General features: G+C 41.7%; 1 protein-coding gene across 3 annotated transcripts in view; it reads right to left on the bottom strand.

Moving 5' to 3' along the window:
- LOC138602270 (potassium/sodium hyperpolarization-activated cyclic nucleotide-gated channel 1) overlaps positions 1–1,700 on the bottom strand; it is an 85,235-nt gene extending 83,535 nt beyond the window's left edge. For all 3 annotated transcript variants that reach the window (XM_069673717.1, XM_069673718.1, XM_069673719.1), the window contains exon 1: positions 1,133–1,700. In XM_069673717.1, coding sequence (XP_069529818.1) covers positions 1,133–1,482 — 350 coding nt within the window. In that variant the 5' untranslated portion in view covers positions 1,483–1,700. The remainder of the gene's footprint in view (positions 1–1,132) is intronic.
- Between the last annotated feature and the right edge of the window lie 14,545 nt (positions 1,701–16,245).

Below are 16,245 nucleotides of genomic sequence, written 5' to 3'. Positions count from 1 at the left end.
GTTGGAGTGGTGAACTGTAAACACGCAGCTTGTGGAGAACCAGCCGTGGCTGTACCTGATCTCATCTGTTTACTGTTTGAAGGCAACGTGCTGGAAATGTGCAACAAATTAGAGGCCGTTCGACTAGAAGTCAAACTGACCGGGCTCGTCGGCTACAGTTGGTTGCATCTTCCATTAGGCTGCATGTAGTTTACCTGCACGTTGTCGCTCTTTAGAACAATAAGGTGATGCACTGTAGGCTAGGCTAGAGGAAAACATAAACACCTATTATCCTGCACTGTTAAACTTTTAGCTGTAAATTACAGGCTTCAAAGTGTTTCTAACTACTTTAGTTTTCCAGTGTCAGTACAATATGAATGTAGAGTATGTATACTGTGTTGAATGCTAGATGATGTGGCATTTAGTGGAAGTGAAGGGAGGAAGTGTTGCATGATGCTCCTGCAGCTCCTCCTAAACACATTCCATCACATTTCCACAACATGCATTGGTGCTGCTGCATGCTTTAGTGCAACTCCACCGTCACATTCGAATGCTAATGTCAGCTGATTAATGCACAACACGCATATTTCCCTCCTTAAATCGCCTCCCTGCACGATTCTTTTTACCGCATTCTGTGCATATATTTTTTAGTGTGCAGGCCCGTCGCTGTCTCCCCGCCGCCTACAATGAAATGTTTACACCCGTGATGGTGCAATGGCACTGTCACGTTGTGTTCAGGTACACGGGAATATGTCGCAATGAGGACCTGGGAGTGTGTGTGCGCGTGCTGTTGTGGATCAGACAGAAAAACGTGCGCTCGTGTATGTGTGTTTGTGTGTGTGTGTTAAATGATGACATTCAGCATGCTTTTTCCAAGGACATCTCCCTGATACACCTTTGAAGCCTGAACGCGTCCCTCTCTATTAGAATAAAAATGCCGCAATGATACACACTCTCTCGCGGAGCGGGGTTTTGGGAGCCTGATTGCCTGAACGCGGAGGTTAGATTAGCGCTTCTGGGCTGTGTGTGTGTGCCGATGACAGAGCTTTATGTGTGAAAGTGTATATCTTGCAGACCCTAGGGTGACGGGAGGAGGAGGGTGGAGGAGAAGAAGGGGAGGGGAGGGTGAGCAGGTGTCTTTTCCAGCCCTTACCTAAAATCGCTATATGGATGAATGATCCAGTATCCGGCCGTTTGCACCCTCTCCTGCTCTTTCTCCACCGCTTTCTGACTGCCGAACATACGCAAGGAGAACTTATTGACTCCGGGCTGCATCATGGCCCCAAATTGCCTCTGCATAAACCCGTGTTGCCTGGCCGCCCCGTCCAGATCGTCAAAGCCGACCATGGCCTCTTCCCGCTCCCCCTTGAAGCCCACGGAGTTGCCATGGTCCTTCTGGCTGCCCGTGTTGTTTTTCTGTATCGAGTCTTGCCTCTGAAAAACATTATTCCCATCCGCCTTCTCCTCCTTGCTGCTGGAGAACGAATTCGATTTGTCTTCCATGGTGTTCGGACTTTTCCCGTTTTTTTCTTCTTCGTCTTTGCGGCAAAAAAGCGTTCCGGCTCCGGGCTCGCGAGGGCTGCGCGCGCTAAACTCGAGAGGACCCGCCGTGAGCTCTCTCTCTCTCTCGCTCGCTCGCTCTCTCTTCTGTGTGTGTGTGGTTTTTTTTTATGTCCTTCAAAAGTGTTCAGCTCCTCTGCCTTCAGTGCGCGTGCTGCAAACTGAGACAGGGAGCCCGAGAAGCCGCTGGATCAGGTTTCTTGGGTTACCGCCATCTACCGACGGCCCCGGCCGCTGCCGTCCAAAGCCTCCTGTTCCTCGCGCTCCGCACGGCACTGCGGTTTAACTGGCACATGCCCCTGCACCTTATTTACATAATGTGGCTCATGATAGCCCCCCCTCCGCCCCCCTCCTCCTCCTCCTCTGTCATCACTTTCACACATGACAGGAGGAAGCCAATATCAGAGGAGCGCAGCGAATTCAATTCAATGGTAAATACAGTTAATAAAGGGCATTTTAAAATCAGTTACAGCAGCGTGTGTGTATGCGTGTGCGCGTGGCTTCCTGTGGCGGCAGGTTTGTTTCCCACAGAGTGTTGATAATAGGAGACAACACGGTGAAACAGATTGTAACGTCGGTGTGATCATTCTGCTCACGAGAGAGAACTAGTAGAACATCTTGTGAGGAAATCACACCTTTAAAGGTGTTGCAGATATGATCCAACATTTACACTGTGGGTGCTTCACAGTAGGCTACTTCTGGATGAAGTTGAAGTCCCTGAACTTTAGCTTGTATTGTACTTCGATACATTTGGGCCTGTTTCATTCTAAAGCAGAGTTAATGAAGTCTGCAGAGTGAGTCATGAGTTGTCTCATTTATGGATGACGTCTCCGAACTTTTTTCACACTAATCTACAAACTTTTTTACATCAACATATTGGCTTTTTCAGGCAGCATGTTTGTGTTGCTGGTTATGTAATGATGGAGTTTATCGTTGCGTTGATGAATCACCACCTGTTGGTATTTTGGGCACTTTGTCTTTACAGTAAATGAAAAACTGTATAAATACTTCTAAATTCCTGCATTAAAAATGTTCTTTAAACACGTAAAAAATATTCAAATATAATCAAAACAATGGTACACATGATCACAATGACTGCCACTTTATTGTACATTATATTGATCCTCATGCATGAATGTTAAAGCAGCATTTTACTGTTGTAGTATGAGCTAAGGTGCTTCAATAATCGATCAATTGTTCACAAATCACAAGCGGCGCCCAGTTAGTGACGCGTTTTCCATCACCCAGCAGTGGTCGGTCTGCCAGAGAGGGTAGGCGGAGCTAAGCGGCTGCTTTTCCGGTCTCTGCAAGTGTTGCGAGTAAACATTAATCTACTATGGCTGAACAAACAAAGAAAAGATGGATGACTACAGATACAACTTCAAAAATAAGTGAAAATCCAAAGAAAAAGAAACAAATTCGACGCTCAGATGAAGTCGGGTTCACACCAACCCTGGAGCGTTTGTCCCCTCAGTGCGGTTCGTTGAGGTGGTGTAAACGTCGGATTGAAACTCTGGTGCGGACCAAACAACCGCACCATTGTCCGCTACAAAAGACCGGTCTTGGTCTGTTTCCAAATGAACCACGCTCCGGTTTGATTCTGGTGACAACATAAGCGGACTTAAAGTAGGACTGAATACAGGAAACAAACCATAAAACTGCAGTTTGTATTACGGGTGCTGACATTTGCAGAGACACGCAGCGGGATGAGTAGAGGACAGACCTGGGGGAGTAATGAGGGAATAGAAATATGGGCCGACCAAACAATTTCACAAATGCTTGTGGAAACGCACAGAAGCTAAAGGAGAGTGGAACTGATCGAGCTGTGGAACAAAGTCAGTTAAAAGTAAAAAACTTGTTGTAAAAAACAACAATTAAAGTCAGCGATCATGTTGAGTGTGATTGATCAGTGTGCTCTCTCTCTCTTTGTTTACTTCAGGGAGTTTTCCCACATGGAAATTCTGACCAATCAGAGAGCAGTTTCCTTGTGCATCAAAACTTTTGGTCCGCTGGTTAAAGCTGCCGTGTGAACACAAACTAAATTCGAGGCGAAATGCAACATTGTGATAATTTGGTCTTTGATTCGGATCAAACAAACAGACTTTAGGTGTGAATGCGCCCTAAAAAGGAAAGCAACCGTCAGCAAGAATCAAGACTTACAACTGTAACAAAGAGAGCCAACCATAGGCGTCCGGTCATGTGGGAAGTGCGCTCCCCCAATTACCATTTATCGCCAAAGGTGGCGCCAAAGAGAACGCAACTGAAATCTTGGAGATTGAATCTTTAATCTGGCAGTTGGATTTTATTCTGGCATTTATATTTTAAGCACCAGAAATCATATTTCTCAGCATTTCATCTTTTATCTTTATTTCTTATTTTTTTGTGTATATAATGCACATATTTAACATATTTCTTACTTCTATTTATATTCTCTGTATTTCTTCCTCTGAATCAGAGCAACTGTAACGCCCTAATTTCCCCCCAGGGATAAATAAAGTATTTCTGATTCTGATTGGTGTAATATTGGGAAAATAGTGAGCGATAGTCTCCCAAAGTTAAATCAATTGTATTAAAAGTCATATAAACTATTATTGTTCTACAAAATCCAACAGTTGTCACATGTGAGCTGTGAAAGTGTCAGATATTATAAGCTCTTCTTTTGTTTACAAAGTCTTCATTTGTAAAGTACAAGCTGTCAAATGAATGTAATGCAATAAAGGTACAATATTTGACTCTGGTAAACAAGTGGAGCAGAAAGTAGAAAAGTTAAAGGAGAAGGAGCAGTTACATCAAAATCTGCACGTTAAGCATGAACACATCAAATGTAGTTAAACAGAGAAACAGAACGGAGGAAAACATGGAGGACAGAGGCGGGAGCGGAGGGCGATTACAGTCACTCTGTCGGGAGGTGAACGTGCAGATTAGAATTACAAACAGTGAAACATTTCTCAGAGGGAAAGCCGAGTGAGGACGTGAGGGGAAGAGTGTTTATCACCGAGGATGGAGTGAGCAGGAGGAGGGACGGAGAGCAACACAGGAAATAGAGATCTGAATCAATAAGCACGGTGATTCAAGGAAATGAATCACCGTTCAGATAATCGATTCTTGATATTCTCAGTTTATCCAGTTTGAGGATGGTATCTGGTATTTGTTACAACAAAATGATTTATTGATTAATCAAGAAAACAATAGTCAGATAATCGATGAGAACGCGCAGAGCTGATCAGTGTAAAGGACTAACCCAGCTCATGCTTTCTCCATGATGTCATCAATCATTGCAGGACAACATGACACACAAGCACATGTGCTGTGGACACACAGGACACATGTTACAGATGACAGAGGTGGAGTCTCATGCAGCAGCAATGCAGTACTGCCACTGTGAGCAGGGGCTGCACGGCGGTGCAGCGGTTAGAGCAGTCTCCTCACAGCCAGAAGGATCCTGGTTCAGACTCCTTTCTGAGTGGAGCCTGCATGTTCTCCCCTGTCTCTCTGTGTCAGCCCTGTGATTAACTGGTGATCAGTCCAGGGTATACTAGCCTGTCGCACAATGACAGCTGGGATAGGCTCCAGCCCCCCTGTGGATTTCGAACTGGATAAGCGGTATAGATAATCGATGGATGGAGATGCTGAGTGTAAGAATAGGCTGTTGTCTTTATTGTCACGTACAGATATGAACATGTGGAACCTGCAAAACCAGCTGGTAACCTCTGGAAGTTCACAGACTGTACAAACATCAACCTCCACCAGGAGACCTGACTATTGTTTGGTCACTTTTTTTAACAACAAAGCATATTTAGAACTGTCACTGAAACTATATTATTATATATAGGCATGTGTAATATTGCTTTACATGTTAGTTCCATAGCCTGTATAAAAAGACGGACGACATGACAGCTCCTTAAAAGTGAAGCCAAAACATTTGGAGCGCCCCCTGCTGACTGGCTGCAGTATAGGTCATAAAGCCCGCCTCCTCTGTGTTAACAGATGGGACATGAGTCAAACTATAAAATCAAAATACAAGCCAAATAAATGTTCTGTCATTATAGTTAGTTCTTATCATGCTGATTTACGTCCAAGTGTTCAGTTTTCTGACATGTTTGTTTGTAATTAGTTATTTGATGCTGTAAAAAGGACGATTGACAGCTCTGTTGACAAGTACGGCTCCTGCAGCCGATCTGTTCTGGATTAGCAGAGTAGAGAAGGAACGGAGAGAGGAGAGGTAACTAAAACAATCACTACAGTCATTGAAGTTTCTGTGAACGTCTGCTTCAGACCAACACAAGAAGCTGTTCTGCTGTTAAACATGCCGCCGTGATCTTTGCGGTTTTTTCACTAAGTTAAGTGTGTTTTGGTTGGCGGAAGTGGCTACGGCGGCTTCACCCGCCGATCTCTACTGCGCAACTCTGGCTCCAAATGACGTCATCATCGCAAGATGGCAGCGCCTATCACAGGGGCTATTTTGGCTCCAATTCCGTACAATGAGAACAGATGTCGTCCATCTATATATACAGTCATTGTTTAGTTGCGATAACTGCTAACTCCTTGAGCATTACGCTCTAATGTTACAGCATGATACATTTAAAATATGACAGTTGGTGGTGATTTTATCAGCTGATAAGAGTATTTCTAGAATCAATTAATAAATAAAGGTTTCAGGTTTGTCCCACAGATATTTATTATGGACAAAACTGTGAAACATTTTGATTGAATGTGTTTTTTGTTTGTTTTTTCAGATATATATTTGGCTCTTGCCTTCATTAGATAGAACAGCTAAAAAGAAAGAAGAAATGTGGGGAGGAGAGTGCGGGGGACGACATTCACCAAGTGACCTGCAGAGCCTGCGATCAGGGACGAGGACTGTAGCTTCTGTACATGGGGCGCACTGCTCTACCAACTGAGCTAAACACACTGACTTCATTTTGACAGGAAAAACTATCAACATGCACAATATTTATTTTTTCACTGAGACACAATGCTGTGACATCCCGTTTACTGCATAACAAAACACATACAGAAGGTTACATACTGAACTATAGATCATTCTCTCTTCCTCAGAGTCTTTCTGTGGGTTATCTGGGAAATGTAACAATTACGTGCATTTACTTAAACACTTAAACTCATGGTACTGTTACTTAAGTATTTCTATTTCACTTCTACTACACTATATTTATAATCAATGTATAAAATACCGTTTCATTGTTATCGATGGAATCACCAAAGGATATAAATTAGCACAAGTAGTTCCACCCTGAAAACTAAAATAGCAGCATGCAGCATGATTATTCTCCAATAAAGAAATGTATAATATTAAAACTCCAGCATCTGTATAATTAATTGTGTTACTTTAAATATTTTAATTCTATTTGATTATTTCTGATGTTTTAGTCGAGTAAAAGAATGTTTTTCATTCCTTTGTTGCATTTTATTGTGAGATAAAACTTTCACTAACATCGCTGCTTCATTTTTAAATGAATGCGTGTCCTTTGAGCCGTTTCCACTCGGCCTCTCTGAAATCTGAAAAACGCGATGGAACCCTTCCTGGAGCCGTCGTGCTGCTGGAGCCGGAGAGCACCATTCAGTACACAATGTGGCGTTACAAACCCACGCTGAACCCACGTGCTCACTAATTTCACTGCAACACAAAACCACAGCTGGCTGTGTGCACCACTAAAGAGAACATTAGCTCAGATATTTTGCATGTTTAGTGGCGGATTATTACGTAATGATCCAAATGTTATCCTAATTGAAACAGACATCCCTTGATTTTTGTGTGTTTTTTCTCTCGGCTGGGGTTGGATTAGTTGGCATGCCAACTGTTTCCCCTCCACAGTGCTTGTGTAACTTCAGTCCCACAGTTTGTGGGGCGGGGAGGGGTGCTGACGGAGAGGGAGAGAGAGAACGTTGCATAAGATTTCTGGCTCAAAGTAATACTGATATTGAACAAAGTGCAAATCCCAGATGGCCTATTCACATGTCAGGGAGTAAATACGACAGGGATGTATTTACATCACAGAGGAGAGGATTCACGGAGGGTAAACCTTTGTGTAGGTTCAGGGACATATCGTCACTGATTCCACATGTTGTTATTTTATTATTTAGGATAACTCCAAAAAAAAGGCCAGAGTAAAGTCAGTGATCTCAGTAAAAATGTTAAAAGAAATTAGGTATTCTTTGCACTTTTTTTCTAAAAAAAAAGGAAATTGCAGCAAATCACTGATTCCAACTGTCTACATGCATCTTAATCTTTAGAATATGTAAAGCAAAGGAATTATGAGCGAGTGCTCTTGATAAAAATATTTAAAAAATGTCGTCACTAACTCCAAATGTTGTTTTTTATTTTACTTTATAGGAAACTCCTCCGATAAAGGACAGAGAGTGAATTACAGGAGTGAGTGCTCTCAGTAGAAATAAACAAAAATTAAGCACATTTTCTTCCCTTTTTTTTTTTATGGGAGTTGCATGAAAATGTCATCACTGATTTCAAGTGTCATGCATCTGAATCTGCTGGATAATAATTTAAAACCACAGGGAGTGAATTAAATGAGTAATCTCGGTAAAAATGCCAAAACGATTTGCACATTTTTTCAGATTTTTTTTGTTGACTTTGCAGAAAAATGTCATCACTGATTCCTGGTGTCATCAAGCATCTTAATGTTTAGGCTAACTCCTCCAATGAACAACAGCCAAGTAAATAGGAGGGAGTGTTGTGAGGTAAAATAGCAAAGAATTTTATATACTTTGCATATTTTTTGTGGCAGTTACAGAAAAAATTACATCACTGATTCATGTGTTGTCATGCATCTGAATCTGCTGGATAATGCCCCGCCCCCTTTTTGTTTTTTAATAAATAAATAAAAACGTTTTATTTTGAAAGTAAATTTTTACTTATTTACTTCTTTTTTCTTCACTAATGTAACCATGCATCTTAATCTTTCAGATAACTCGATATAAATCGATATACTTTGCACATTAAAAAAAACAACAAATAAATAATAATGTCATCACTGATTTCAGGTATTATTTTGCATCCAAAAATGCAGGATGGCTCCTCTAATAAACGGACAATTAGTGAATTATAGGAGTGAATACCCTATTTGCATTTTTAACCTAGAGGCAAAACAATTTAAAAAGTAAAAACATTTTTTTGTTTTGTTTTCTAACCTTGTACAGTTTAAAAATTGACGTTAAACAGTTGAATATTCTGCATGTTGTGTGTTGTAGAGTCAGAGAAAATAGGGTGTTGCATGTCGTGTTTCCTGCAGGACAAAATGTGTTCCTGATTCTGCGGACGGTCTCACTGGCTCTGCTGAAATTGCATAGTGTCTCTAAGATTACGTCCAGTCATCTCTGCTTACAGTCAATACCTCATGTGGACATGAAACATTACATTCCCCTGCACTGCTGGTGCTGGTGCTGCAAATAGCATCAGGACGGCAGCATTGTGTTACAATGCCCCCCATGGCCCCCTTTCATTTTATGCAAGTCATTCAATGTATGGAAAGTTTATCCTTGTGACTGTTCACCGTACTTTAAAGCCAAATGTGCAGTGATTCATAGAAAGAAGTGGGAAATTTTTTTAACTGTAGTGAAGGAGTCCGTTTTAAAGTTTTATAATATCTGTCGCAGATTTTGGAGGTAAAGGTTGTAAATCACGTCGAGTATCACTGAAGCGTCTGACAGTCCAAGCTCAATAACCACCACAAATTAAAATCTAAATCTTCCACCTCCCGGGCCAGTCTAATTCTCTTGTCCTCTTTGGACTCTCGTCCCATGACTGACAACTTTAATTAAAGCGTGATTGGGGCTGGGACCATGGTAGTGTTGTAATAGGATTGTGAGCTTTGGTCCGAGTCCAGCTGTGACTATCAGGGTATCATGGACCTCGGGGATGAGGCCGCAGCTCTGGACAGAGACCAGCTGAGGCCAAGGTTGACTTAATCAGCAAACAGACGGGGAGAAACAAATGAGAGCATTACGGAGCTCAGGCAAGAAGATGATTAAGATAAAATGATGGGCTACAGGTTTGTTTACATCGAGACTCCAAATAACAACTCATCAATGTGTAACTTTGTTAAAATGATTGCTTGTTTATGAGTCGGCTCCAAGTCGGACCTACTTTTATTTCTTTTATGGAAGTAAGACACAGATCCACAAATCATTTGACCCCTGATACAACCTTCCAACACGCTCGCAAAAGTGAAAAGGTGCAGGCTCTCATGTTAAAGAGGTAACATTCCTACGGACATTTGTATCTCACTGAACCTTTAGGAGAATTTAAATCATTCGAACTACAATAAAATGTTTGGAAATGCATGGAGTGCAGATGCAACAGGACAGTGGGCGTGGCTTAATGCATCCGTGAGATAAATAAATCACTTATCAGAGGGGTAAATGTATCATAATTAGATCCACACAGCTGATCTCTTGTTAAACCTTTACCAGATTAAACATCCACAAGGCTGCAGCTGCACTTTACTGAGCTGCACTTAAGCTCATAACCATGAATGAATGGAAACTACTGTTCATCAGCGTTATGTAACAGGGACCGTTTGTGTGCTTCAAAGCTAATGATGAAGCTTTGGGACAATGTCCCGTCGAATTACTTTGTGTAGGGGAATATGTAAAACCTGTTATCACACAACGTCTGACTTAAAATTGTTGTTGGACTTTTATATATATATTGCATTTTGTACGACGCTGGACATCACCTCTAATTTCATTTTAAAATGTGCTGTGATTCTAATGTGACATGAACAAATGCACTAACGAATTCAAACCAAGCGACAGCCTCCGGTGTTGCAAAATGAAGCCGAAGCGGAGGTGCAAAAAACTGCAGTTCCTCGAGTGGCCACTCGAGGCTAATAACATTAGACAAGGTGGGAAAAGGCCAATTTTTACAGCAGAAATAAACATGTTTAGTGGTACAAAAAACAAATAGCTAATTTTATTGTTCAAGATAACTGTACGGGGGGTGAATTTTTTAAAAGCACACTTGTTTTAATTATATTAAGCCTTAAATTATAGGGCCGGCTCACTTGATTGACAGGTGGATCCTGCTGGCTGTCTGCTCGACGTCAACACAGACACTGAGCTTAACTTCACCTGTTTGTGTTGTTGGAGCCTTTTGATGATTTTTTCATTCAAAGTTGGACAAATAATATGTCTCTCTCTCTCTGTGTTTATGGAACTTTCTGGTCGTGCAGCTTTTCGGTGATGTTAAGTGCTAGTGATATTGTATATTGTATATTGTATGTGATATATTTTTAGCACTAAGTAGCAGGTATACTGTGCTAGCTTTAACTGCTTGTTAGCCTGTTCAGTGGTTATCAAACACTTATTTAATTGTCAACTAGTAAATTGGAGTCAGCTTTTCCCCGGAGAGATAACAGCGGACCCTAGTGATGAGAAGACCGGTTATTATTGGTTCACTATTATATAGTCCACTCGACGCTATCTCACAGGGCAAGCGAGCGAGCGAGCGGCGAGTCTGCTAATTCTTTACTCTAATAAATAAACACCTGCAGTCAGTCACCATCACAAACGGAATCTCCTCTGTGGGAAACACGGAGTTAAACTAGCTCATTCATTATACAGTCTATAGCTAATAACCGTTAGCTACGCTGAGAAGCATATAGCCTAGCTACTTAGCCGTAGCTGACTGATTCATGCGGCCTGCCCATAGAGCTCAGCCATAGGCTTCAGATTGTTAGTGCTCCGCCTCTGGGTTAGCCGGCTCTGGCATTTCCAATGTGGCTTCAGAGCGCTTCTTCAGAAACCAGTGGGTGACGTCACTGAGACTACGTCCATTATTTATATAGTCTATGATTCAAACTTGTCATGCGTTCCCAAAAGTGCTAAAATTAACCGTTTTAAACACTACTGTTCAACAGTGGTAATCCATACAGGAAATGGACGAGCTGCTCACAACTGTAAAAAGGAAACCGAAACTTTCAGTTGTGAAGTTTGACTGGCTGATGCACTCTAAGGCCACAGGTTCATGGATTTGCAATTGCCTAAGTCTTGTACAAAATCACTTCCTGTTGTTTCCACGGTGGAAATCACAGTGGACTTCTCGTCCCAGGATGCGAAGAAAAGTTGCATCACTCTGCTGACAATAAGTATCCTGTAGAGTAGAATTGAGACGCTGCCAAAGTTAGCTCCTAACGCTGTACCACAGTGGGCCGCCTGCCCGTCCTGGATTCAACCCAGCTTTCCTAGACGACAGAGTGACCCAACACCTGAACCTGATTAGTCTGGAGTACAAACAATTGTTGGCTTACATAAACAAATCTCTTTACGTCAATGTGGTCCATTAAGTCACTTTGTACACCTCAACCTGGATTCTGGTCCAAACCTCAACAGGAAGGAGGAGTTTTTAGCTCTTCTGTTTTTATTCATGATGGATTTTACTGTTCATGCATTTCAAATTTCAATTCTACCACTTTTCAAATATGCCGGCACTGAATGGATAAAGCCTTTAAGCCTTTATTTTCCCAATAAAAATAATCTTCCTCTTTCTCTTTAACCTTTTTCCCTGATAGTTGACAAAGGTCAGTGTAACATGTGGTGCAGGTCGCCTAAAGTGGCACACTCACAGCCACCTTTGCCCTGAGAACACACACACATAGTGGATCAGGTGCTGATGCACCATTGACAGCCTTTCACCGCCTAATGCCGGCTTTGTGGCACACACTGTGTCCACTCGCTACGCGTAGTAATCCCAAAGGATTGGTAAGTATTTTTAGTAATGGATTTACTGGCGTCCGTTGATCCCTTGATGGGTGGCGTCTTTCGGAACAGTGATGGAGGTGTGGTCCGCCCGAGCAGTGCTGAGCAAAGTGTTTATTAGTATGCACGTGTGGGAGTGTGCGCGGGGATGTGTGTGCGCGTGTAGGCTTCTGAGTCATCTACCTGCAGGGCCTCAGTGCTTGAATAATGGAGCAAACCCAACAGAGAAATGTCACCAGGTTTTCTTCTGTTCTAACTTGAAAGAGTTGCAGTGTTTTTTTCTGTCTTATCTGAAACTCGCTGAAATGAAAAGCAAACAAGGATGTGATGAAGATCTCCTCACAGTGACCACAGGTTATTCCTGTGTGTGCTCAGCAGAGTTAGTTTGTTCCACTGAGTTTGCTTGTACGGTGGCCTACAACAGCCAACGCACTGCATAGGCCAAAAGGTTTCCATGAGGAGAAACAGGCTTAAAATTCCAAAATGATGTAAAAGCTTCAAGTTGCCTAGAGCGAGACCACCATCTTAGTGCGTGTTTGCCGTTGTTAAATGGGCCCAAGTTAGTCTTCAGGTCTGTTTTCATACCAGGCCCGTCGGCGTCTCCACCCACTGGCATGACAACCTCATCCTCCTGGCAGCCCTAATCTCCTTTGTAAGGTTTTTAAGATTGACATTACATACATACATTCATGTATTTGCATCGGTTTGGAATCAAGCATTCTTTCTGAATTTCTTGCTCGTTTCTCCAAACGGAAATTAGGGATGCACGATATTTTCGGCACATTATCGGTACCTGCAGGCTGATGGCTTATGGCTTGAAAATGACATATCGGCATCGGCCGATATGTCATTTTTCTGTCAATATTTTCCACAGATAAATCAACGATTTAATTCTGCCTAAATGCTCGATGATTCCCTTAACAATCTTGACGTAATGCTACGACATTAACTCGAGTGTGCACGTTCCTGTGCCTGCGCAAAGTTATCAACAATATACAAATAAAGACTAAAAAGTCACAGAAACTCAGCCAATGAATAGAAGTTAAACAACTTTCACATCTCTTAACTAGCTAACAGTTAGCTCACATTCTCGTCATTTACCGGACTTAATAACATCAAACACGCCGAAAATACACACGTGGCCAAAGCCGACAAAACTAACTTTCATTTTTTCATTTTTTTCATTTTTTTTCATTTTTTCATTTTTTCATTTTTCATTTTTTCATTTTTCATTTTTTCATTTCAATTCATGGACGCACACGCGATAAAAAGAGTCGTAGTAGGTGCAGTAAACAAGTCCGGACATGTCTCCCTCACTGCCGTTTTTCCGCGGGGGGATGCTGCATTCAGGTGTGCTCAGAAACGTGAGTGATCAGACACATGACCTTTTGTACAACGCCTCTTCTGTCAAGCATGAAGAAGGGTGCAAGATGTCTGCTTTATGGCAGTTTTTGGCCGCTACAATAAGAGTAGAAATTATATCAATTCCGCTACAGGGGAGACTTGATGTTCTCTGCAATTAGGTGGAAAAAAAATATATGCCTAATATATCGGTATTGAAATTGGCAAAAAGGGTTGGAAAATATCGGCATATCGGCTATCAGCAAAAAATCCAGTATCATGCATCCCTAATGGAAATCTTTCGGACTGTTGCAGCACGTTTGCCCTTGACCGCCACCGTAGTTTTTACCACCTATCCTGCTCCAAAAAGCTCAAATATTACAACACAATCAAGAACTAAACTGATTTTCTGCTGCTACCTTGACGCCTTGTACCTACTGAACTGAAATAAGAGAACTCTACGGAATCACCATTTAAAAAGGGTAAAAACTCCCATTTGACATACACATTAAAGATATTTCAATACAACAATGTTCCCTCCTTTGAACTATTCCAAAACAGTTGTTAGGCATTACCTTCACTGACCTGGAGAGGCTATTTCAAGATAGATCTGTCTTCAAAGCGCTCCTGCTAATGCATCAGTAATTGCTCGGGCTCTTACCATCTCACTTTTGTGTTTATGTCCCAAGAATCAAGATGAAATCTTGAGAGTGTTTTTCACATCTCTGAAACAATTTTGTCCTTCAATTACGGAAGCAAAAACTGCCTTTCTGCTCTCACTATTATCTGTCCAACCGCAGCTGGTTGCAGTTTAGGGACTAAAAGGAGTTCCTTCTTTACTTGGTACAAAATAATGTGAGAACAAGCTTCTGGGAACACCATGTATTAGCACTGCCTTTCTGTCTGTTTGCATTATTACTTTCAATATCCGCTGTATTAGCCAGTGTTGGTCTTGGTTAGTGGGGCTGTCTGTCTTCTCTCTCTGAGACACCTGTCACCTGCAGTCATTTTACCTCGCAGTGGATGAGGCTGCTGTGCCTATTTTGTGGTTACTGAGCCGGAAAATCTCCAGACACAGTTAGACGGCACTTAAATACTGTACATCTGCAGCTTCTTGTCTCATATATGTTGTAATAAAATATAATATAAAATATGACACACATGCAGCAGTTCTCCTCTGACGTTAAGCTTAGGATAGAAAGCTAAAATGTTTTTATAATGTGGTGAATCGTTTATATTTAGTATAACTAAAAATCATTAACATTTCGAGTCTTCCTGATTAATAAGCTATCGAAAAGTCAATTGATAAAGGAAAAATGGCCGACCGCTGGTCCCTATTTCAAAGTAAATCAACATATTTGATAACCTATTAGCTACGGTTATACAAAAGCTAATGCTAGCTTGCAAGCATTTCCTAGCTAACATTACATTAGCTGGGAAATAACTTCCTGTAAGCCTTTGTTTCTATCATCTAACTCCACGTTATATGTAATATAAGCTTTCAGCCACTTCTTAGCTAACATTACATTAGCTTGGAAATAAAAACAATCTAGCATTAAGCTAGCTAAGAATGTACACCTTTGCTTCCATCATGTAACTCCACGTAATACGTAATAGGCCTGTTAGCTTTCAGCCACATCCTAGCTAACGGTAATATTACCTAGGTAGGTACGTGGGTTATGCTAACACTAGTTTGCTGATCATCAAGAAGCAATGAAAGGATAATATATTGACAGATATTCTATATTTATAGGACTTACAACCTTGAACACAGCAGTAAAACATTATAGAAGCAGTTGAGCTTCCCACCTAGCGTGGCTGCAACAGTCAGTAAGGGAAGGAAATAGAGATGCTGACAGTGTTGCTAACATTCTTTAAGGCTAACGTTAGCTAGCATACTGTTGTTGCCATAATGCAAACAGCTACAATTTCCTCATTTTTTTTGCTAACTGCTAAGCATCACTACAGTTGGTGGCAGTCAGTCTTCGTTTTCTTACATCTGCTTCCCCTTGAGAACATGTGAGATCATACAAGATCAAATGAGGTGATATATCGCTCCCTCTGGCACACACAGTCATTTTAATACTATCCTGTAACAAGTGCTATTATTTTCATATCTTGTTGTTTGTGCCTGTTTGAGATAAGAGGAATGAATATCTGTGAAGTTGGGGCTTTGAAACTGCGGTAGTCTGCACCCAGCTGTACATGGTGATTCTGAACTGCCGGTTGGAGTGAGTGTTAGCTTGAATGGTTATCTTTCTTTATGTGATTACTGCCGTCATGTAACTTGCTTGGGATTAGCTCCAATTCTCCCGAAACCTCTAAGGATAAACATTATAGCAACCGGATGGGTGTCTGTAATGTTGCGTATACATGTCTGCCATGCTCAGTGGAAGTTGAAACCCCAGAGTACAACGATAGCTACGTCATGGCTGGCAAAGTCTGTATGAATCTAATCGTTAATTATGGCTCCAAAGTCAAATCTCCTAAAGGTTGAAAGCCAGAGATTTTAGATGCCGCTGGGAAAATCCCATCGTAATCCATGGTGATCTGGAGTGGTCCAGCGCCCAGACAGCGCAGACAGACGTGTGCATATGAGTGTGTAGCTTGTATGTGTGTGTCCGTCTGCCTTTC

The sequence above is a fragment of the Semicossyphus pulcher genome, unplaced genomic scaffold, assembly GCF_022749685.1.
Source record: "Semicossyphus pulcher isolate SPU_LCO1_2020_fin unplaced genomic scaffold, fSemPul1.0.p SCAF_22, whole genome shotgun sequence".
Lineage (NCBI taxonomy): Eukaryota > Metazoa > Chordata > Actinopteri > Labriformes > Labridae > Semicossyphus > Semicossyphus pulcher.
The sequence above is the reverse complement of the archived record's forward strand: the minus strand, read 5'-3'. Positions and strand labels throughout refer to the sequence as shown.